This window comes from Salvelinus sp. IW2-2015, linkage group LG4q.1:29 (genome assembly GCF_002910315.2).
Source record: "Salvelinus sp. IW2-2015 linkage group LG4q.1:29, ASM291031v2, whole genome shotgun sequence".
Lineage (NCBI taxonomy): Eukaryota > Metazoa > Chordata > Actinopteri > Salmoniformes > Salmonidae > Salvelinus > Salvelinus sp. IW2-2015.
Genome location: NC_036842.1, coordinates 13343679 through 13366669, shown reverse-complemented (window position 1 = coordinate 13366669; position 22991 = coordinate 13343679). Strand labels below are relative to the sequence as shown.

The 22991-nt window shown below is 43.1% G+C and overlaps 1 protein-coding gene and 1 pseudogene across 2 annotated transcripts; one reads left to right on the top strand and one right to left on the bottom strand.

Moving 5' to 3' along the window:
• Positions 1-213: 213 nt before the first annotated feature.
• Positions 214-4671, bottom strand: LOC111961086 (proliferating cell nuclear antigen-like; annotated as a pseudogene).
• Positions 4672-10037: 5366 nt separating this feature from the next.
• On the top strand, positions 10038-22770 carry LOC111961493 (zinc-binding protein A33). 2 transcript variants are annotated; one of them, XM_023983811.2, is made up of 6 exons: positions 10038-10805; positions 11294-11389; positions 11471-11704; positions 12169-12191; positions 12301-12416; positions 17349-19341. In XM_023983811.2, exons 1-6 carry the CDS (start codon positions 10329-10331, stop codon positions 17399-17401), a joined length of 999 nt encoding a protein of 332 aa, XP_023839579.1. In that variant the 5' UTR covers positions 10038-10328; the 3' UTR covers positions 17402-19341. The 2 variants fall into 2 exon arrangements, with proteins under 2 accessions (XP_023839579.1, XP_023839578.1); XM_023983810.2 differs by lacking the exon at positions 17349-19341 and adding an exon at positions 21729-22770 and having other exon boundaries at positions 10042-10805.
• Positions 22771-22991: the final 221 nt, after the last annotated feature.

Sequence of the window (22991 nt, the reverse complement as noted above, 5' to 3'; positions counted from 1 at the left end):
CTTACATACCAACACATAAAACCTCTCTCTAGTTATATTGCATTAACCATGATATAGTACACACCATTCCTACAGGTTTAACTGACATCTGTAACATATTGGGAAGTGCAGAACAGCCAAACCTCTTTAAAGTTAACCTTCCACTAGCACCAGACAGTCTTCTTAAGGGTTCAGTCCAGGTGTTGTCAGACGTGCTTTAGGTCAGGTTGATGATTAGGATGCATCCTTGTCAATTTTAGGTGCCAGGTAGTACTTGATGTGGCCGATGTCTGCAATCCTGTACTCCGCCACTGGAGGTAAAGAGCAAACAGGTTGAGATGGTCTTACACACCTTACCCTTGAACAGAATCTCCACAGACCTGAGTCTTCAGGGCCAACAGTGATCATGGAAGTTATGAACAGCTAATTTGTTACCATACTATTACCAGATTATTACCACTTCAATCCGTTCTGTACCGCTACTTACTAATAGGCAGCATGAGTAAAAGACGGCCTTGGTTGGCTTTGAGAGTTGCAATTAAAAATGAATAAGTAAGTGGTGTGACTCTCTGTGAGGTCTTCCCTCTGCAGTCTCTGGGCATGTAGCGTACCTAGAGGGATGCCAGCTGACATGCAGAGGGTGACCGTGTTGGAGAGAGAGGAGTAGCTCTGGAGAAGAAGTTCAGGTAGTTGAGGGTAAAGATCAGCCGTACTGGTTCTTTGATCTCAATTCACCTGTAGGAGACAGAATCAAAAATGGGTCACTTTGGAATTATGGCTCTCGCTTTCTTCAGCTTGACCCATTTAAGCGTAATCAGCCTCAAATAACCCAGAGGGTGGAGCAAAATTAGGAATGAGGCATTTTGCTGCAAAACGGTTTTATTATGCAAAGTTCTCTGTTAATAGTACTTGTGCTGAGCCTTTTGACAGATTGATTTAAAAGGTTATGTAAGTCGGGGCAGCAGGTAGCCTCGCAATTAAGAGTCTTAGGCCAGTAACCGAAAAGTCGCTGGTTCGAATCCCCGAGCCAACTAGGTGAAAAATATGTTGATGTGACCTTGAGCAAGGCACTTAACCTTAATTGCTTGAGAGTCACTGTCAGTAATGGATGATCCCTGGCCCTGATCCCGCTTTCAAGGGGAGTGGGATATGCAAAAAACACATTTCCAGTTCACACACGTGTATAATACACACTTGTAACTAATTATTAAGTGTGCAGTGCACTTGGCTCAAGTCAACAATCCAAACAACTACAGTAATTGCTATTGAAGTGGTCGGCCTAGTGGTTAGTTGCCTGACTACAAATGATGTCCTGTGGCTGTTGATTTGACTGTCAGGGCAAGTGAGTGTGAGTCTGTGTGTGGAGGCAGTCAGGCCTCTCTCACCGACTCATCCTCATTGTCCACAATGTTGTTCTGGGACAGCTTGATGTTGCCAGTGCCCAACTCCCCACTGGCTGAGAACTGGACCCCGCCTTTTGCACAAGTGATCATGACAGCATCCCGATTTGGGACAGGTCTCTACAAATCCGTGAGAATTCGCCAGACGGCATTTTCACCACACAATTGTACTCTTGTTCCTAAAGAGAGAACAGGATATCGTGCGAGCTAAACATTTTGCCAGCTCCTCCACTTCCACTGTACATTAATGGACATTGAAAAGATCACATCTAAGGAATAAAGATTGCTTACTGGTATACGGAGCTGTTCCACATCCAAGTCCATCAACTTAGTCTCATAGTCAGAGACTTTCTCCTGATCTAACAACACAGAGACAAGGTTATACATTAGGACATGCCTCAGAAAATATATGACCTTCATACATGGAACAGGTCACTCAGCAGGTATTTACAAAGAGTGTGTGTATGTGGCCAGCCTGGTCTCATAGACTAGACATAACATAGTAAATGTAAACTGGGACAAATTAGTTTGTTAAGTTTGGTATAGTCACATAAGACAGTTACTTAATATCCTTTTACTGCAGTGGGCTAAATCAGGGTCAAACAAAAGTATACACCTCACACACATGGTTATGGGCTTATGTAGCATGTCAGATATAGAGTTGAAATGTATTCAATCTTGAGTTTGCATCCCAATATTACACTTTATATTCATCACAGAAGACTGAAGTATATCAAAACTGTTTGACATACTGTAAAAAACGGATTTTTGTTGTAAAACAAAAAAAGTATTATGAAAAATATTAATAACATTCCACCCAAGAGGCCAAAGACGGTACTTTTTGTCATTGACTGCAGCAAAGGGCTAAAATGAATGTAGAGTGGTTGGTCGGGGTGGGTAGGCATTTAACACGAACATCTAGCAACCCGAATCTCATCACGGACAACTTTAGTATTTTAACTAATTAGCAACTTTTCAACTTACTACTTTTTAGCTACTTTGCAACTACTTATAATGTTAGCTAACCCTAACCTTAACCCAGGGTTTCCCAAACGCGGTCCTGGGCACCCTCTCACACCCGGGTGCACGTTTTGGCTTTTGCCCTAGCAATACACAGCTGATTCAAATAACCAAGTCATCCTCAAACTTTGATTATTTGAATCCGCTGTGTAGTGCTAGGGCAAAAAACTAAATCTGCACCCGGGGGACCCTGGACCAAGTTTGATAACCTACCCTAACCCTAACCCTTTTAGCTAACTCTTCCCCTAACCCTAACCCTTCCCCTAACCCTAACCCTTTTAGCTAACCCTTCCCCTAACCCTAACCCTTCCCCTAACCCTAACCTTTTAGCAACCCTTCCCTAACCCATAACCCCTTTTTAGCTAACCCTTCCCTACCCTAACCATTTAACCTTACTCCTAAACTTAACCCTAACCCCTAGCCTAGCTAATGTTAGCCAGCTAGCTAACATTAGCCACCTAGCTAGAATTCGTAACATATCATAAGTTTAGCAGATTTGTAACATTGTATGTTTTGCTAATTCATAACATACTGTACGTTTATCAAATTCGTAACATGTAATACGAATTGTAATTTGTAACATATATACGAAATGGGTGATGGACGTCCACAATATATACCATACGAAACATGACATATCATACTACACTGAACAAAAATACAAACACAAGATGTAAAGTGCTGGTCCCATGTTTCATGAGCTGAAATAACAATTCCCAGAAATTGTCCATATGTACACTAAATAATATTTCTCTCAAATGTTGTGCACAAATTTGTTTACATCCCTGTTAGTGAGCCTTTCTCCTTTGCCAAGATAATCCATCCACCTGACAGGTGTGGCATACTAAGAAGCTGATTAAACAGCATGATCATAACACAGGTGCACCTTGTGCTGGGGCAAATAAAAGGCCACTCTAAAAATGTGCAGTTTTGTCACACAACACAATGCCACAAATGTCATGCAATTGGCATGCTGACTGCAGGAATGTTGACCAGAGCTGTTGCCAGACAATTTAATGTTAATTTCTCTACCATAAGCCGCCTCCAAAGTCGTGTTAGAGAATTTGACAGCATGTCCAACCGGCCTCACAACCACGTGTATGGTGTCGTGTGGGTGAGCGGTTTGCTGATGACAATGTGGCGGTGGGGTTACACTATGGGCAGGCTTAAGCTACGGACAACTAACACAATTGTATTTTATCGATGACAATTTGAATTCATAGAGATACAGTGACGAGATCCTGAGGCCCATTGTCGTGCCATTCATCACCTCATGTTTCAGCACGATAATGCACGGCCCCATGTTGTAAGGATCTGTACACAATTCCTGGAAGCTGAAAATGTCCCAGTTCTACCATGGCCTGCATACTCACTTGACATGTCCCATTGAGCATGTTTGGGATGCTCTGGATCGACGTGTATGACAGGATGTTCCAGTTCCCGCCAATATCCAGCAACTTCCCACAGCCATTGAAGTGGAGTGGGACAACATTCCACAGGCCACAATAAACAGCCTGATCAACTCTATGCGAAGGAGATGTGTTGCGCTGCATGAGGCAAATGGTGGTCACACCATATACAGACTGTTTTTTTTATCCATGCCCCTAGCTTTTTTAAACGGTATTTGTGACCAACAGATGCATATCTGTATTCCCAGTCATGTGAAATCCATAGATTAGGGCCTAATTAATTAATTTATATTGACTGATTTCCTTATATGAACTGTAACTCAGTAAAAAAAAATGAAATTGTTGCCTGTTGCGTTTATAGATTTTTTTGTCCAGTATAAATGGAGTGTCTTGGATTTACATACAGAATAATATGAAATGCTCTGAGACCTACTTACTGGCCTACTTACTTTCAGTCTCAAACATCAGGAGAAGAGTCTCTGCAGTGTCATTTGCACGTAGGGTGATGATGTCCTCATTCCCTGCACACCTCAACATCTTGGACATGCTGCAAGTAAGCCAGCAAGTGTTCATTTTAGGTCAACTCAACAGTTATCAATGCATGCCAACTCATGAAAAGGAATGCACACTTTGTTCACGCACCTGGTTAGGTTGACTCCCATAGCGAGCGTGCGATCACAGCGATACCAGTCGAATCCATCGCTTCGCAAATTGAGGTGCACGAGGGAAACATGTGACGAGTCCATACTCTGGAGGGAGATGCCCGAGGACCTCACATCCCAGCAAGCTTCAGCGACAAGGTCTTTCAGAGCGTCCAAAACTTTCTTTAGTATTAGACCTTGGGTCAATCGTGCCTCAAACATTTCGCTTTTGTTTGTGTTTTCATTGCTGATTTGGAAAGCAGTATTTAGGATCAGCTGCTGCTACAGGTCGAAATATGCGCAAGGAGCCCTCCTAATGTTATTCCCACAATTAAATGTAGGCCGCGTTCCAGACCGTCTACAAAGCAGTCCTGTTGCACAAATAAAACCACACGAATATTCTGGCATGATGTGAGGTACTTGGTGTAAGAATACTTTTTTATTTTGTTTATTTATCCTTTATTTAATCACAGAAGTCACAATGAGATTTCAATATATTTTTCAAGTGAGCCCTAGCCAAGAAAGCGGCATACATTAAGTTACACATGAGACAACACAACATAAAACATAACAATGAATGCAAGTTAAAACAGTGCATAAGATCATTTAAAAGGTTTAAAAACATGTGCAATCTGTGGTCAACAGCCATCCAATCTGGGATTTAAAATCATCAATCAGCATAAAATGATCTAGTTTCACTTTTTGCAAAGTGTTCCAAGATGATGAGGCAGCAAAGCTAAATGCTTTTACCAAACTAAGTTCTTGTGTTGGGAACATTATATAAAATACAGTTCTGTGATCTTAGATGGTAATGTCAATTACTCTGTAGGGTGAGTAAAGTGCTTAAATATATTGGCAGCTGCCATTAGATGGCTTTATGGACAACCATGTACCAGTGAGTCTGTGGACTTACAGTTAAGGATGGCCATCCTGCCAACTGATAGAAGGTACAGTGATGTGTAAGAGGTCTTGTGTTGATTACAATTCATAATTGAATGGTACTTGATAATTTTGTTTTCGGCAATAAATCAGGTATTTTGTTTAAAACTAACATTTTGTTTGACTTGAGTTGATCCGAAATTATGAATTGAATCAAACATAAACAAGTTCTGGATTTAATTTAATTATGGATTTATTTATTTTTGTATTCTCTCCACCCCAGTTCAGTATTTCCATGTGTAGTAAAAGTCCATCTCCTTCCATTCCTGGGTCCTGTGTGTGCACTACAAGATAACAGGCACTTTGACCACAAGATGTCAGCATTCTGCTTCTGATTCAGTGGTAGGCTACGCGGTGGTAGGTGGTAGGCTATTTCAGTGGTAGGATACGCGGAACAAAAGGGATGGAGGGTGTGTTGTAAATTCACTCTGGAAAGCCAGAGTGTGCTCAGAGTGCACTCTGGGTGTTAATAAAGTCAGAGTCTTGTCAGAATGTCTGTTCCTAAATTCAGAGAGTTTCGCTCACGGAGCGTTCAGAGCGCAAACTGAACGTTCTGACCAAGGAGTAGGGTTGATCCGAGCCTTCGGACCTCACAACGTCGGTCAAGCACCCAAGCTAACTGGCTAAAGTTGGCTAGCTTGCTAGCTTCTTTCAGACACAAATGAGAGAACACCTCACTCTGACCATTTTACTCACCCTAGCAGAGCTGGTTCGGCTGTTTTCATGGTATCTCGAGCGTTCTTGACTAACTGTGCTGCTGGCAACAATTTCATTTATTTTCTAAATTGGCGAAGATTACTGACACCGGTCATACTCAACGGGTGTTGCGTGTTCGTAAATTCATCAGTTATTCTGTGCTCTGGCACACAGACAAGACTGCTCTGAAATCGGAGTAGATAGCCAGAGGGAATTTACGAACGCACCCTAAGTTATCCTTTGTGACAAGGCTGAGACAAGGCTGACACACTTCAGTTGACACAGTATCTACTCTGCAATAGTCTATGTGCCGGGGGGCTAGGGTCAGTCTGTTTTATCTGGTGTAGGTCTCCTGTCTTATCTGGTGTCCTGTGTGAATTTAAGTATGCTCCCTCTAATTCTCTCTCTCTCCCTCTCTCCCTCCCCTCCCGGAGGACCTGAGCCCTAGGATCATGCTTCAGGACTACCTGGCCTGATGACTCCTGACTGTCCCCAGTCCACCTGGTCATGCTGCTGCTCTAGTTTCAACTGTTCTGCCTGAGGCTAAATTCACCGGACGTGCTACCTTGTACCGGACCGGCTGGTTTTGACTCTCTCTCTCTACCGCACCTGCTGTCTCGACCTCTGAATGCTCGGCTATGAAAAGCCAACTGGCATTTACTCCTGAGGTACTGACCTGTTGCACCCTCTACAACCACTGATTATTATTTGACCCTGCTGGTCATCTATGACTTGAATATCTTGAAGAACAATCTGACCTTAAATGGCCATGTACTCTTAAAAATCTCCACAGGCACAGCCAGAAGAGGACTGGCCACCCCTCCGAGCCTGGTTCCTCTCTAGGTTTCTTCCTAGGTTCCTGCCTTTCTAGGGAGTTTTTCCTAGCCACTGTGCTTCTACATCTGGATTGCTTGCTGTTTTGTGTTTTAGGCTGGGTTCCTGTATAGCACTTTCCCAATATGAACCCATAATTGGTAGATAATCAATTATCTCCATACTTTATCACCATTCGGCAGTCCCTACTTTCATCTCAGGCTAAAATAACAATTTATTTTCAAGGACACATCCCACAACCCCCTCTCCAGAATGGCATTGCCCAGCTTGCAAACTGTCACATTTCCCCACCGCCCAAAATATACAACAGATTTAAAATGTACAACGTTTTACAATACTTCTCATTTCTTCAGAAGAATGGTGTGGACAGGGTGGACAGGGTGATGTTTGAGGGCCAGCGTGCAGACTGTGGGTTGATGAACGTCTGTACCCGCAAGGTGATGGCGGCCACCCCAGGGGATCACTGGAACATCTGACCCAGTGTGAGATTAGGAGGCTGCTGGCCAGGGAGAGAGAGAGGCCATCCAGACCCTGGGGGTGAGCCTGGGGGGCTGCGCTGTGCTCTGGTGAGGGACAACATGGTCACCCCAGGGGAGAGGTCCACGGAGCTACGCACCAAACAGAGGCCCAGCCGGGGTGTGGCCGTGCGCCGGACACGCTAGCTCCTTCTGGTTCTCCTCAGCAACAGAGGCATCAGCAGTGGAGTCCTCAACCAGAAAGCCTATCAGATGGCTGCATGCCTCTGCAATGTAGGACAATAACTTGCATGAATGCACTGCTTACCTGAACTCTTGCGTTTCTTCAGTGTCATCGACAGTAAAGGATCTATAAAAGAGTAAAACTGAGTTGAAACTGTCCAAAACTGGCTACACTGTCTCCTAAGGTTACTGACATATTTGTTCTTCTTTAACTGCAGTGACCTGGTATGCAAGACCAGTACACACTATAGTCTGTATCATTTTCATCACGTCAGCCACAGAGAGTGAACTAGTATGCAGTGAGTGACCTAGTATGTAATTACACAGTAGTCTGTATGGTCAGGTCCCACATTGTTATTACATTATTATGTCAGCCACAGAGAGACCAGTATAAACACGCAATGTAACACTAACTGACAGTTTAAGGGTTAAGAGTCAGACACTCAGTTTAATTAAAACCTCTACAGGATGTAGAGTGTCCCCCCCGCGGGACGTCCCTCCCCAGTTGAGCTAACGTAGGCTAATGTGATTAGCATGAGGTTGTAAGTAACAAGAACATTTCCCAGGACATAAACATATCTGATATGGGCAGAAAGCTTACATTCTTGTTAATCTAACTGCACTGTCCAATTTACAGTAGCTTTTACAGTGAAATAATACCATGCTATTGTTTGAGGAAAGTGCACCGTTATGAACTTGAAAATGAATTAATAAACCATTTAGGCACATTTGGGCAGTCTTGATACATTTTAAACAGAAATACAATGGTTCATTGGATCAGTCTAAAACTTTGCACATACACTGCTGGCCAAAGTCTAAATTGCACCTAGATTCCTAAGTCATGTATTGGCCTTTTTCTTGCATTTTAAAGATGAAAAAAATTACAAAAACGTATGTTTTGTTCCAATGTGTTATATTCTCCTATATTAATTTCACATTTCCACAAACTTCAAAGTGTTTCCTTTCAAGTGGTATCAACAATATGCATATCCTTGCTTCAGGTCCTGAGCTACAGGCAGTTAGAGTTGGGCGTCATTTTAGACGAAAATTTAAAATAGGGTTCGATCCTTAATTAACAAGTAGTAGGCTAATTATTATTGATGTTTGGAACACTAAACACCAATAACAGTGTAAATACGTACCCTGTCAAGCGTCTTGGAGAAATGGTTGCATGTTGTGTTCATAACCTGCATAATAGCATAACCTGAGTCTAAGGTAGATACACCTTCAGAACAGAGTGTATTAGAGCCATGAACAATTAAGGTAGTATGACTCATGCATGCTGTGCTTAAGGTAGTAGAAATAAAAAAGAGCATATGCTCAAAGTATGAAATCAACCCATAGTGTTTGACAAGGTGTTTGTCTACAGTGGAGTGAACTTAAAGGCCCATTGCAGTCAAAAGTATGTTTTTCCTGTGTTTTATATCATATTGTACAACAGCTGATGAAACTAACACTGAAAAAGTGTGAAAAAATGTAATCAGTGTTATTCCTGATTGTTGCTTGTTGAAAATACAATCTACACAGGACCTTCTAATCTGCAGGTTTGCATGGGCAGGAGTTCCGGCTTTCGATCGTGACATCACCATGCGGTAAATTGATTAAGAGTTTCAGACCTCTGTCAATAATAGCTAGTTTTCTGTTTCCCCTCCCCACTCAGACCACTCCCAACAAACATTCCTAGCTAAATTCTTGCTTGAGAAATAGTTTTAGTTGAAAAGCATTTTTTCCCTTTTTCTATTACAGTAAGTTACTTACAGTATAAATGGCTGCATTGGGCCTTTAATAGAATGTAGCTAGCGCAGGCTGACACTGTACTGGTACTATAAATTAACATAATTGCTTGAACTAGACTAATAACGTCATACACTTCTATTGGAAACTTAAATGATGGAAAACCTGTTTGCTAGAGGGCAATCCAGACTTAAAACTTCATATTTGTCCAGGAACAGTGATGGCTGGTTTCTCTACAATCTCATTGTGCAGGAGTTGGCTGTAGCTGCATTCTCCAGGAAGTTACCCAGCCCTGTTATCTTGCCATTGTCCTAGCCCTGTCAATAACCATTTGCAGTAATTGGTGTTTTGATCGTTTTTTTTCAACCATTTTGTTTTTCCAGCCAGCTAAAGAGAAAATAGGGCACATCTGTTTTGACTCACAATTTGCACAATGTAGGCCTAAACACACACACACACACACACACACACACACACACACACACACACACACACACACACACACACACACACACACACACACACACACACACACACACACACACACACACAACCCCAGATACACACCCACACACACACCGCCCTAACTTCTGACGTCAGAGGGGGAGTTTAGAAGGGGGCACAAAAATCACCCCTGCCTTTTTGGGATGGAACAAGAGACAGAGGCCGCCTCCTCACCAGCCCCTTCCTTTCCCACAGTAAACAGGAAGACTGAGCCAAGTCAGACCGGAGACCAGAAAGAGGAGCCAAACACTCAGGAGAAGGAGGACGTCTAAACAGCTGCAAATCCAGCATAAACAAAAGAGAAGTTTGATAAAAGGAATGAACATATGGAGTAAGAATCACTGAGAGGTGGAGAAACTCCAGTTAACGTCTCAATACAACGTTGAGGTGGAGAAATCCGCTAAGAAAAGTTTTAAATACAGAGAGGGGGAGCTTTCAAAGCAAACTACAAAGGAAAAGCCTAGGCAGTCTACTATGGCTGGGAAAGTATCCAAGAGCTCAGCACAGCGACTCAGCCGAGACCTGACCTGTTCTATCTGCCTGGACCTCTTCAAGCAGCCTGTCTTCCTGCCCTGCGACCATACCTTCTGCCAGGCATGCATCGCTGGCTACTGGGCGGGCCCCAGAGGCCAGGTCCAGGGGGGATCTGGATCCTGTCCACAGTGCAGGAAGGTGTTCCCTGGCCAGAGCTACCGGCCCAACCGCATCGTGGCCAACATAGTGGAGAGCTACTGCCAGGGCCTGGAGGAGAGCGGGGGGCTGCTGGGGGACGTGGGGGTACCAGAGAGGAACTCTGCCCCTGCTCCTGCCCCACGCTGTGGCCGGCACCGAGAGGAGCTGAAGCTCTACTGTGAGGAGGACCAGGAGCTGGTGTGTCTGGTGTGTGGACTCTCTCAGGAGCACAGGAACCACACCATGGTGTGTGTCCAGGAGGCACAGCAGAGATACAGGGTAAATCCAAATTCTAATTGATTTCTGTTGCCTTTTTACACTGCTAAATTTCACAAAGAATGCTTGTAAAAGGCTTAGCATAGGGCAAAATATGTACAATAAGCCAAAGGAATTGAGGACAGGAAAAATCCATTTTTGGGCCATGGATGGAGTATTATGCATGGGAGGAATTGAAGCAAAACCTTTTTTGGGATCAAATATAGCACAGAAAAAACTTGAAGTGACTTGGCATCAACAACTAAAATGTCAATGATTTGTCATACCACTTCAGGTGTCACTTTATTTTTGTACGACAAACTGCTCATTATCCTCCGCTGTTCGTCTGCTTTCAAGTTGCATCCGGCTCTTTTCCCGTAACATTGTTTTTTGCCAGCCTCACTCCCAGGGCAGATTACTGTATTTACCGTGGATGAGCTCTGGTGAACTGTAGAGAATAGAAGGCTGATGACGACTTACAGTAATGCTGCTGCTTTGTTCTGGCTATGCAGGCTTCTCTCAACAGCTCCATGGACTCTCTGAAAGGGGAGCTGAACACGGCCCTGCAGTGTGAGAGAGAGACTGAGGAAGAGGTCAAGAAGCTCAAGGTAAGAAAAACTATAGTATCTCATACCTAGACCTGATAACAATCTATATATTGCGCTTAAACCTTGATCTTCTCAAACTAGGAGCACACGGCGGACCTGAAGCAGCGCATCGAGGCCCAGTTCAGCGACCTGCACCAGTTCCTTTACCAGGAGGAGAAGCTGCTGCAGGTGAAGCTGAAGACAGTGGAGCGCATGGAGCTGATCAGACTGGACGAACACAAGGCCCTGCTCTGTGTGGAGGTCTGCCGTCTGCAGAAGGCCCTGAACGAGATCGAGGACAATCTGAGGGTGCAGGATCCCTTTACACTGCTGCGGGTGAGACAGGACAGGGCTACTGTTTACCTACTGGAGTTATTCTTGAACGAATGACTACACTGAACGATTTCTAGGTTAGATTTTGTTTATTTGCATGTGCAGTTTGAACAAAAATATGGATGTGAGGACAAACCTAGCTTGCACACTTCTAGGCATTTATATCTGCTATAATAATGTAGTAAGTATCTATTCTAGACATTCTACAGAAGGACCCCAGAGTGAGGGAGGAACACTTTAGGCAGAATGTGGGCCCATGACCTCACTCCTGGTCAATGGTGAGGATAAGGAGATTATAGGAACAGGCTCAGACCCAGGGACTTTCCCCCAACTACGGGGAGAACCCAGAGGGTGGGATAGCATTAGCTCAGACACTGATGTCATATGGAACACTGCTTTTCCTCTTGTTAACCACTGCCAAAGCTAATTATCCCTCTCTCCCCTCTGGGTTTCCTGTCTCGTCCCAGAATATCAAGACCCTGCTCCAGAGGTGAGAGCATGGCGGGACGTGGGCCGTTTTAGCTTTCACCATGTTATTCCATAATGGGGTTTTCCTGTTTCTGATATGTATTGTCTAAAGCTTGTGTTGTCTTTGGCAGGCCGTCTCCGAAGTTTGAGAAGCCTACCCTCACGGCTCCTAGTCTGTGTGAGGGGCGGTTCGCAGGGCCCCTGCAGTACCGAGTGTGGAAATCACTGAAAGGAAGCATCTACCCAGGTACTGTAATTTAAATAACTCATCTTGAATAGAGTGAATGTCAATTACAGCAGGAGTTCAGGAGCTTTCAGCTACTATTCTTGCTCTGCAACGTCGGTGATTTGCAGTGTTGTAGTACGGTCTCCAGATGTGGTCTCGGTCTTGTCTCAGTGTTGTAGTACGGTCTCCAGATGTGGTCTCGGTCTTGTCTCTGTTGCTTGCTTGTCTCTTGTGTCGGATACATTTGTACTAGGTCTTGACTCTGTTTCGGACGCGAGGACTAACAAATTTTTCTTGAGACCAGTGGAGTAAAAAAATCTCAATTATCAGCTTCCATTCAACAGGTTAGTACAGTGGTGAACCTATAGGCCTTCAGTGTGTGACAGGTTAGTACAGTGGTGAACCATAGGCCTTCAGTGTGTGACAGGTTAGTACAGGGGTGAACCTATAGGCCTTCAGTGTGTGACAGGTTAGTACAGTGGTGAACCTATAGGTCTTCAGTGTGTGACAGTTAGTACAGTGGTGAACCTATAGGCCTTCAGTGTGTGACAGGTTAGTACAGTTGGTGAACCTATAGGCCTTCAGTGTGTGACAGGTTAGTACAGTGGTGAACCTATAGGCCTTCAGTGTGTGACAGGTTAGTACAGTGGTGAACCTATAGGCCTTCAGTGTGTGACAGGTTAGTACAGTGGTGAACCTATAGGCCTTCAGTGTGTGACAGGTTAGTACAGTGTGTGAACCTATAGGCCTTCAGTTGTGACAGGTTAGTACAGTGGTGAACCTATAGGCCTTCAGTGTGTGACAGGTTAGTACAGTGGTGAACCTATAGGCCTTCAGTGTGTGACAGGTTAGTACAGTGGTGAACCTATAGGCCTTCAGGTTGTGACAGGTTAGTACAGTGGTGAACCTATAGGCCTTCAGTGTGTGACAGGTTAGTACAGTGGTGAACCTATAGGCTCAGGTGTGCAAGTCAGGTGACCTATAGGCCTCAGTGTGTGACAGGTTAGTACAGTGGTGAACCTATAGGTCTTCAGTGTGTGACAGGTTAGTACAGTGGTGAACCTATAGGCCTTCAGTGTGTGACAGGTTAGTACAGTGGTGAACCTATAGGTCTTCAGTGTGTGACAGGTTAGTACAGTGGTGAACCTATAGGCCTTCAGTGTGTGACAGGTAAGTACAGTGGTGAACCTATAGGCCTTCAGTGTGTGACAGGTTCATGATTCTAAAAGGACAGCAACCATAATACCAGCGTACTCATGTAGGAGAGAGCACTTTTTGGTAAAACAACAAATGGCCAGTGGGTGTAGTGGAGGGTTTATGCCATTTTTTCCCTAGTGGGCATTGCTATACTCACTTTTTAATCCCTACTGATGCATATCAAAGTAGTGTAGTTATCAATTATGTAGTATAATAGAGAAATCATGCACAAAGTAGCCTACACAATCGCAAATGTCATGACGTTGGCCTGGGGTAGGTTTATGACAGTCATAAATACCCCCCCCCCCCCCCTTTCCTCTCCCTACTCTACTGATGTGACATTAGAAAGCCCCTTTGGTTAACATAGAGATTCTGGGAACATCAGAAGTTGGGGGGAAATGAACTATATCTGGTAATCCGATCAAGTGAACATATGCGGGTGTACTTAAGGTATATTATGTCAGTTCGGTTGTCATCTGGCACATTCTCATCAATGATAGAATGACATAAACTCTACTGTGGGAAGTCTGCACATCAGCGGTATCGGATTCACATGGAATTGTTGTTTAATTCAAATGTTTGAATATGCAATTATTTGTGAAGAGATTAAATGTAATTTTAGCTTCCAAATGAGAGATTTGGGTTTTCTAAGTTTAGGGCTCTGCTCAACCAGTGGCCCGTCCCTGTGAAGAGACATGGGTTATAAACTTTTCAGACACACCCTTCTCCCTCCACTATATAAGCCATTGACGAAAATGTAACTTCCTGTTTCGAGGATGTGAGGAACGACGGTCCAATGTCAGAATGGTTCAGATAACATGTCAACTACAGAACTAAGCCAACCTCAGCATGAGCTTTGGTTGCGAATGGTATGAACTTTGAACTCTTATTCACTTTAGAAGTGATACCTCCTAGACGTTGAGTTGGCAACAGCAGCTGCAAACGTAAATTAGGACAGACAGTGTATCCCGTCTACCACCCAACGACGTTACTACAACGTATTCAATTTACCAGCAGCAGCAGAGACATTCTTCAAAGGACAAAGGACCCTGTTTGGCAACATGGCCTTCCATCTACCACCAACCTACTGAAGCGCAGCTCAGAGTAAATATTTATTGCATTTTACTTTTCCAAATGGGCGGTAATTTAGAATGCATAAGATATTGTATTTACGATAGCACAGCTTCGCCCTTTGTTCCTCAGTCTTCCCGCTCTTTCACTCAAACCCAGCCCTTTTTCTTTTGTGTAACAAGCTGTCATATCTGTTCCGCCCGCTAGGGACGTTTTCCTTTATGACGTAATTTGTAATCAAGGTATGATTTATTCTGTGTATATGTAATTCTGTGTGATTTAGTTAGGTATTTTAGTAAATAATAATTAAACCCAATTTTGTATTGCTGATTCAACTTGTTTAGCCATTATTCGTGAAGATAACCAAGAATTTACAACTTTCAGATGAGACTGAAATAAGGTGACGATTAATATTGACTGCTATTGATGTAAAATATTACTAGGTCTTTAAGAGTTTATCGGAGATAACAGCTCTATAAAATTTTGTTGGTGCCCTCCTCTCTAGTTAATTACATTTACATGATTAGCTCAATCAGGTATATATAATTACGAGAAAGTATTTTATAGAAATAGCATGTCATCACACTTAATCCGGCATAGCCAAAGACACGACACAAAGCACATGAAATATATTCACATGCTCGCCGCACACATAGCCCAGTTTCAGAGGAATATCATCTGCAGGCAGCAAGAGTGTTGCAGCTGTCATCTGGTTTTGGAATGGAGCAGCTCACAGAAGAATGACATCGGTACCCTGTAGGGTAGGAAAGACATTTCAACTCATGATATCTACCAGTAAATGCTTAACTAAAGCAACAATGGGTATGCAAACCAGGTATTGAAAATGTTTAGTCCGAAGTGTTGGTTAGTAGGCTATTTGTGATACGCAATTGTCATCATGCACTATTGTCATCAGGGGTGTAGACATGGATAAGTCTGAGTGGACAGAGCCCACCCACTGGGGAGGCCTGCCCTGACAGATTGATGTGTGTCAGAGCCGGGCGGGCCTGCAAATTACGCAAGGGCACCGCCTCCCCCTCGTGTCAAAGCAGGTGTCATATGTTTACAACTTGGTAAGAGATGAAGCGAAACTATCCTTCTGGTTATGAAAAGAGAAAGAAAAAAAACATAATGAGAGTGAATTGTGGGAACAGCAATGAGGTAAACTTGTGTTTCTCCTCTCCAAGTTTGATCTCAGCAAAATAACAGTAACGTTAAGTTGAATCTGCTAGCTCGCAGTGTGATCTTGCTCTCTAGTCTGTCTGTCTTGCTAACCTAGCTGGGCAGTGCATCTCTCTCTAGTCTGTCTGTCTTGCTAACCTAGCTGGGCAGTGCATCTTTCTCTAGTCTGTCTGTCTTGCTAACCTAGCTGGGCAGTGCATCTCTCTCTAGTCTGTCTGTCTTGCTATCCTAGCTGGGCAGTGCATTTCTTTGTCTGTTTGTGTCTTGCTTGCTTGCCAGCCACTTCCAGGGCTGTGTTCTGTGACTTTGTGCCTGACAAAAGTGAGACTGAAATAAAACTATTTATTACGTTTGATAAACGCCAACGGTGTTAATAAACTGTTGCTCGGAAAAGACAACTAACACAGACCCAGTACTGGCAGCTTCAGCAAGTACTAACACAGACCCAGTACTGGCAGCTTCAGCAAGTACTAACACAGACCCAGTACAGCCGTCTTCAGCAAGTACTAACACAGACCCAGGTGAAGTACAGGCAGCCTCAGCCAGTACTAGTACAACCAGAGGTGTACAGACAGCATCAGATACATTGCCAAACAAGGTGAACAAGCTCCTCCAATCCGCCTCAATGCAGTTGGATATCGCAGTGAATTTAATCTCAAATGCAAAGGCCTCCATCACTACATACCGGGAAACTGGATTCTCTGAGGCGCAGAAAACATCCAAAAGCATTTGTGAAGAAATTAATGTGGAGGCTGTTCTGAAAGAGAAGAAACTGAGAAACAGCAAAGGGCATTTCAGCTATGAGGCTCGTGATGAACCAGTGACTGATGCAATGAAAAACCTTGAAGTCAACTACTTCAACATTGTGGTCGACTCTGCTGTGACATCCATGGATGAGAGATTTGAAACACTCAACCAGGTGAAAACCAAATATGGAATGCTGCTGAACTTCAGCACTGCCTCTCAGATGCTCACTGCATGGAAGTTGAAAACACTCTAACTTTCAGAGATGACTGTGACATCAGTGGAATGAATCTGGCACACGAGAATCAGAATTTACCTCATCTGCCATCAGATAAGATGACTGCCTTTGAGCTGCTTTCCTTTCTCTGTGAGAAAAAAAACCCTGGAGAAACTCTATATCCTCACCTTTGGATGGCCCTACGAATTGCAGTCACTCTACCAGTAACAGTAGCATCGGCAGAGAGGAGCTTTTCAAAATGAAAGCTCATCAAAAGCTACCTGAGGTCTTCCATGTCACAGGAACGTTTGAGAATCTGGCCCTCATGAGCATAAATCATGACGTGGGGAAACACATGTCCTATGATGACATCATTGATGATTTTGCCTCAAGAAAGTGCAGAAGAGGAATATTTTGACGGTAAGACTTTAATTCAAACATTCAAATGTTACACACTTAGGAACATTTAAGATTGTATGGCAGAAGTGCATTTGTGTAAATGACTGCTTAACTATGTGACATACTTTCTCAATTTCTTCCAGACAGTCCAGATAGACTGGTGCCCATGCGGATGCTGAAAATGCCCAGGCTGTAGAGGGAGCCAAAGTTAATCACACAGCTGTATAGGTTTTATTTGACTATTTTGAGACATATAGCTGCAGCCATAGCCTATAGGCTTATGTTTACATTGTATAGACAAAGCTAATTGTATAATATTGTGAGGACTGGACTAATTACCAGGCAGAAGAGCCAAAGCTCAGTGTTATATTTTATTATTTTCTACATTTTATTACAATTTCTTATTTATGTTAATGTTAATATTCACTTATCTTAAGATTCTATAGAAAATATTATATTCAATAAATATAGTTTGTTTATACCTCATTCTGTCCTGTATCAGTCTACTTATTCTTAGACTGACTGATGGAGCAAACTTTTTTAAAGGAGGGAGGATTGTAGTGGGAACGCTGGTGGGTTAGGTGAGACTGTGGCAATGGCAAATGGTTTACATGGCTCACGGGTCAGGTAGGAGGGCCCCTTGGCAGAATTTTGCTTAGGGCCCCAGGGAAGTCAGGACCAGCTCTGGATGTGGTTTAAGCATTTTTGTGGACTTAGACCATCACATTTTTTTATTTTTTCTGTGATTTTGAGTGTAAAAATCTGACAGATCTATTGGAAAACTCATTAAAAAAACGAAGGAAAACATGATTTTTCAAACAGGGTGCCTTTCCTTCTCTGGGCGGGTCATTTAGGAACTTTTTGGCAAAATTAGAGTAAACCCACTTCTCAGGCACAACTACACCACTGCATAGGGCCGATGGAAAGACAGCAGTCACACACAGAATGATATTAAAGGATAAGCAGTCCATAAACTCGGACACAGTAAGCCAGTAAGTCCCAATTATAAAAATACAAAAACACAACCATTAAGCATTTCCCAATCGATACTATTACTTCCCATTGCATGTTTAACACACCAAGTAACCGGTAACTTAAAGTTTGAATTGGAACTGACAGTGTTTTAACTACTTTGCAGATATGAAACAAAGAGACAATCACAATCATTGCCAAAAGGCACCTAAAGACTCTCAGACCATGAGAAACAAGATTCTTTGGTCTGATGAAACCAAGATTGAACTCTTTGGCCTGAAGGCCAAGCATCACGTCTGGAGGAAACCTGGCACCATCCCCACGGTGAAGCATGGTGGTGGCAGCATCATGCTGTGGGGATGTTTTTCAGTGGCAGGGACTGGAAGACTAGTCAGGATCACAGGAAAGATGAATGGAGCAAAGTACAGAGAGATCCTTGATGAAAACCTGCTCCAGAGTGCTCAGGACCTTACACTGGGGCAAAAGTTCACCTTCCAACAGGACAATGACCCTAAACACACAGCTAAGACAACGCAGGAGTGGCTTCTGGACAAGTCTCTGAATGTCCTTGAGAGGCCCAGCCAGAGCCCGGACTTGAACCCAATCAAACATCTCTGGAGAGACCTGAAAATAGCTATGCAGCGACACTCCCCATCCAACCTGATATAGAGCATGAGAGGATCTGCAGATCCTGGGAGAAACTCCCCAAATACAGGTGTGCTGAGCTTGTAGTGTCATACCCAAGAAGACTTGAGGCTGTAATCGCTTTCAAAGGTGCTTCAACAAAGTACTGAGTAAAGCGTCTGAATGTAAAATGGGATATTTCATTTTTTTTATACAAAACCTGTTTTGTGTGTAGATTGATGAAGGAAAAAATATATTTAATAAATTTTAGAATAAGGCTGTAACTTAACAAAATGTGGAAAAAGTCAAGGGGTCTGAATACTTTCCGTATGCACTGTACACAGCTAGAGATGCTGGTGTCATTTTGTTAGCTAGCAAGAACTTGAGCAACTGTTATAAAATGAACATATCCCTTGCATTCACAAATTCATTCTGACTATCTACTCTGAATCCAGAGCACTCTCGTCTGTGTAACAGAGTGCAAAACAACTGATGAATTTACAAACGCGCAACACCTGCTGAATAAACATAGGCAAAACAAGTAATATAGTACATTTTACATTTTAGTCATTTAGCAGACGCTCTTATCCAGAGCGACTTACAGTAGAGTGCATACATTTTATTACATTTTACATACTGAGACAAGGATATCCCTACCGGCCAAACCCTCCCTAACCCGGACGACGCTATGCCAATTGTGCGTCGCCCCACGGACCTCCCGGTTGCGGCCGGCTGCGACAGAGCCTGGTGGCGGCCCAGAGACTCTGGTGGCACAGCTAGCACTGCGATGCAGTGCCCTAGACCACTGCGCCACCCGGGAGTATAGTAGTTAAGAATGCTTAGTTAAGAATGCTCTAGATAACATGTAAACAGCCTAACCAGCTCTGCTACGGTGAGTAAAATGGTCAGAGTGAGATACATTTATGTCTGGAAGTAGTTAGCTAGAAAGCTAGCCAACAAGCATGAATTGGCAGGCAAGCTGCAGAAGGAAGAGGAGGCTACAAATTCTCCATTGTTTATGAGTGCAACTTTGACAGCCAACTTGCTGAAAAAGTATGAGAGGGTTTACAGTATCTAGTGTACTTTCCTTACATTTTAGCTAATTTTGCTCTGGCTAGCAATAGTTGTTGATGTTGTTGTTGTTGATGCGCATAACTGAGGGAGAGAGAGCCTACCTTGTCATGGTTGTTTGATCAACAGTTCCCAAATCCAGAAATCCATTCGGGTGTATTTTGTGGCTTTTGGCGAATGTGCTCTAATGATCTAAAGTCGGGCTGTTGCAACTGCCTGTAAATACACAGTCCAGTTCAACGTGAATGATGGCGGCCGGTGTGGCAAATGGCTTGTTTGTATGAAGGTCTACCTTAGCTCTGATTGGCTATGTCACATTGGTCTGTGTAGACTCCGGTCCTGGACAAAACAGATGTTTTTATATACTGCAGTGTCTATGATTTTATTTTATTTTAGTACCTTGATTTAACTAGGTAAGCCAGTTAAGAAGAAATTCTTATTTACAATGACGACCTACTCCAGCCAAACCCGGACGACGCTGGGCCAAATTGTGTGCTGTCCCTATGGGACTCCCAATCACAGCCAGATGTGATGCAGCCTGGATTGTCTTAGACCACTGCGCCACTCAGGAGCCCAAATTACCCAAACGCACGGATACTTTCCCGCTCTGTATTTCCCAAACATTCTAAGAATTTATGAAAACATGAACATGACCATATCTAAGTGGTCGCTTGTCAGAATGTTTATTTGTAATTCTTTTTTTTAATAAGATTTCATGTTTCTAAAATGCTGTCAGTTCCACTTTAAGTACAACAATGTTTCACACACATAAATTATTTTCAAAGAGGTGGCTAACAACAGTTCCACTCACCAGATGATGATCATTTAAAACTTAACTTCTTGTTAAAAGTTATTTTTGAAAAGGGAGAAGCTAACGAATGATCAACAACATCTTCTTTGATAACACCTGCTGCAACCGCTGCAAACTAGCCGACAACAAAACCTAGTTAGCTAGACTGTGGGGAAACTACTGCTCGCTATTACGCAGTGACCTGTTGGACTTTAATGAGTGGGACCGTTGTAAAAACGGTCCCACTCATTAAGTCAAAATGTGATTGGTTTATTCCACTGTCACTCCAACATTTGTCCCTAATACAGTTAAATGGCAGATGCCTTTATCTAGCTTCTGATGGCCTAGCCAATGGCTGAATTAGCTAGCTAGATTTATCTCCCCAGAGACCAGCAAAAACATCTGGAATTCTCTTCAGTGTTAACTCTTTCCTTTACAAAAACTGAAGAGATTAAATCAGAAATATCTTTGAAAAACATAATATAATAATAATAATTATTATAATAATTATTTTATAAATCCTTAAACCTTCTCTGAAGGCGTAGAAGGCCCATTGTTCCCACTGTGTTTGGGTTAGTAATCATTGGTTGAGTGGCTCTATTTCCCCTCAGCATGCATTATTTACTATTCTGAATGTCTTAAGAATCCATATGTTGTCCTGTAATATGAAGACAGAAATACTGAACATTTTGAACTGTTATTATTGTGGTGATATGAAAAAATCATGGTCTTTAATTGGACTCGCATTTTGCTAGTCTCGGTCTTGACTCCGTCTCGGACCCCTTCTCCCCCTCCCGGTCTCGGTCTCACCCTCCCCCCTCTGGTCTTGGTCTTGACTCGGACTCGATTTGCTCCGATCTTGTTCTTGAATCGGTCTCGCTTTAGCTGGTCTCCAACACAACACTGGTGATTTTCACAGAATGCACTACTTTACTACACAGAATTGACAATTTAATTGTTGTTTTCTTATTTTAGATAGAAGGTTAAACTGTTTCATTCAGAAGGACACTGCTGTACCACTTTTGTCTGTATTATGGAATGTTATACTTGGTTTCCTTGCTCTCAGTTCCAGCTGCCATCACCTTAAACTCGAGCACGGCCAACCCGTGGCTCAGCCTGACCTCATCCCTCACCTGTGTCCGCTACCAGACCTTCAACCACTCTGTCCAGGACAACCCTCACCGCTTCAACGCTGCCCTGTCCCTACTGGGCAGTCAGGGCTTCACCCACGGCCGTCACTACTGGGAGATAGAGGTGTACAGCAGCACTGTGTGGACCGTGGGGGTAGCCAGAGAGTCTGTATCCAGGAAGGGGGTCATCAAAGCCCTGCCATCCAACGGCTTCTGGACCCTGTCCTTGTCCTATGGAATACAGTATATGGCCTGTACATCGCCCCCTACTGTCCTGTCACTTGAGGAGCCTATGGCTAGGATAGGGGTGTATCTGGATTATAAGAGGGGTCTGGTGTCTTTCTACAATGCAGAGAGCATGACTCATCTCTATACCTTCCGTGAAACCTTCACAGAGACGTTGTACCCCTACTTCAATCTGGGATTCCTGGATAAAGTGCATGAGAATGAGCCCCTCAAAGTTTTCCTTCCCAAAATCTGACAGCCGCGGCACGCATCTACACATCGCAAAGCCTGAGGCGAGCCTTATACTGGTGCTAAACCTCCCTCAGAGTATAACTGTCAGATAATATGCAACATTTTAATAAATGACACAAAATACTACCATATTGTTTTGAGATGTTAACGAGTAAGTAGGCCAACTGTACAAATTCAGAAATGTCTCAATATCTTACTGAAGTCATCTTGATGGGGGTCAGCATCAAGGTTTGTTTAATGTTTTTATCATCATTATTATTAATGCACAATAACCTTTTGCAATATTACAGCGTAAATTGTATGGGCCTGGTGTTAACTGAATGATGAATACAAAATTGCCTTATTGTCTACAATGTACGGCAGTTCAGTATTTTGAGACAAAGGTGCGCCAATTATTTGGATAAGACATTTTCAATGCATGATTATACTTTTCATATAAATGTTGGATATCATCAGTACACTGCAAGATATCGTTCAAAATAAACACTCATTTGTTTTGTGTCTCTGTGTTAAAATATAACCCTTTTTTGATATGAACAGTCTTAGCAAAAAACAGCAACAAGCATGAACACACTTCTGTTTGTGAATATCAGAGCACAGGAAAGAAAAAACTAATTAAGAGGTCATTTGAATAGCGTTTTCTGTGTGATTGTGTCCTTTTCTTACTGAGCTGAGTAATGGTCCAAATTATTGTAGTACAATTTAAGATGCGGACCATTTCC

Coding starts and splice junctions, on each gene's coding strand:
- LOC111961493 (XM_023983810.2), top strand. CDS start 10,329: ATGGCTGGGAAAGTATCCAAGAGCTCAGCACAGCGACTCAGCCGAGAC. Junction 10,806..11,293: donor AGGCACAGCAGAGATACAGG/GTAAATCCAAAT, acceptor CTGGCTATGCAG/GCTTCTCTCAACAGCTCCAT. Junction 12,417..21,728: donor GAAAGGAAGCATCTACCCAG/GTACTGTAATTT, acceptor CCTTGCTCTCAG/TTCCAGCTGCCATCACCTTA.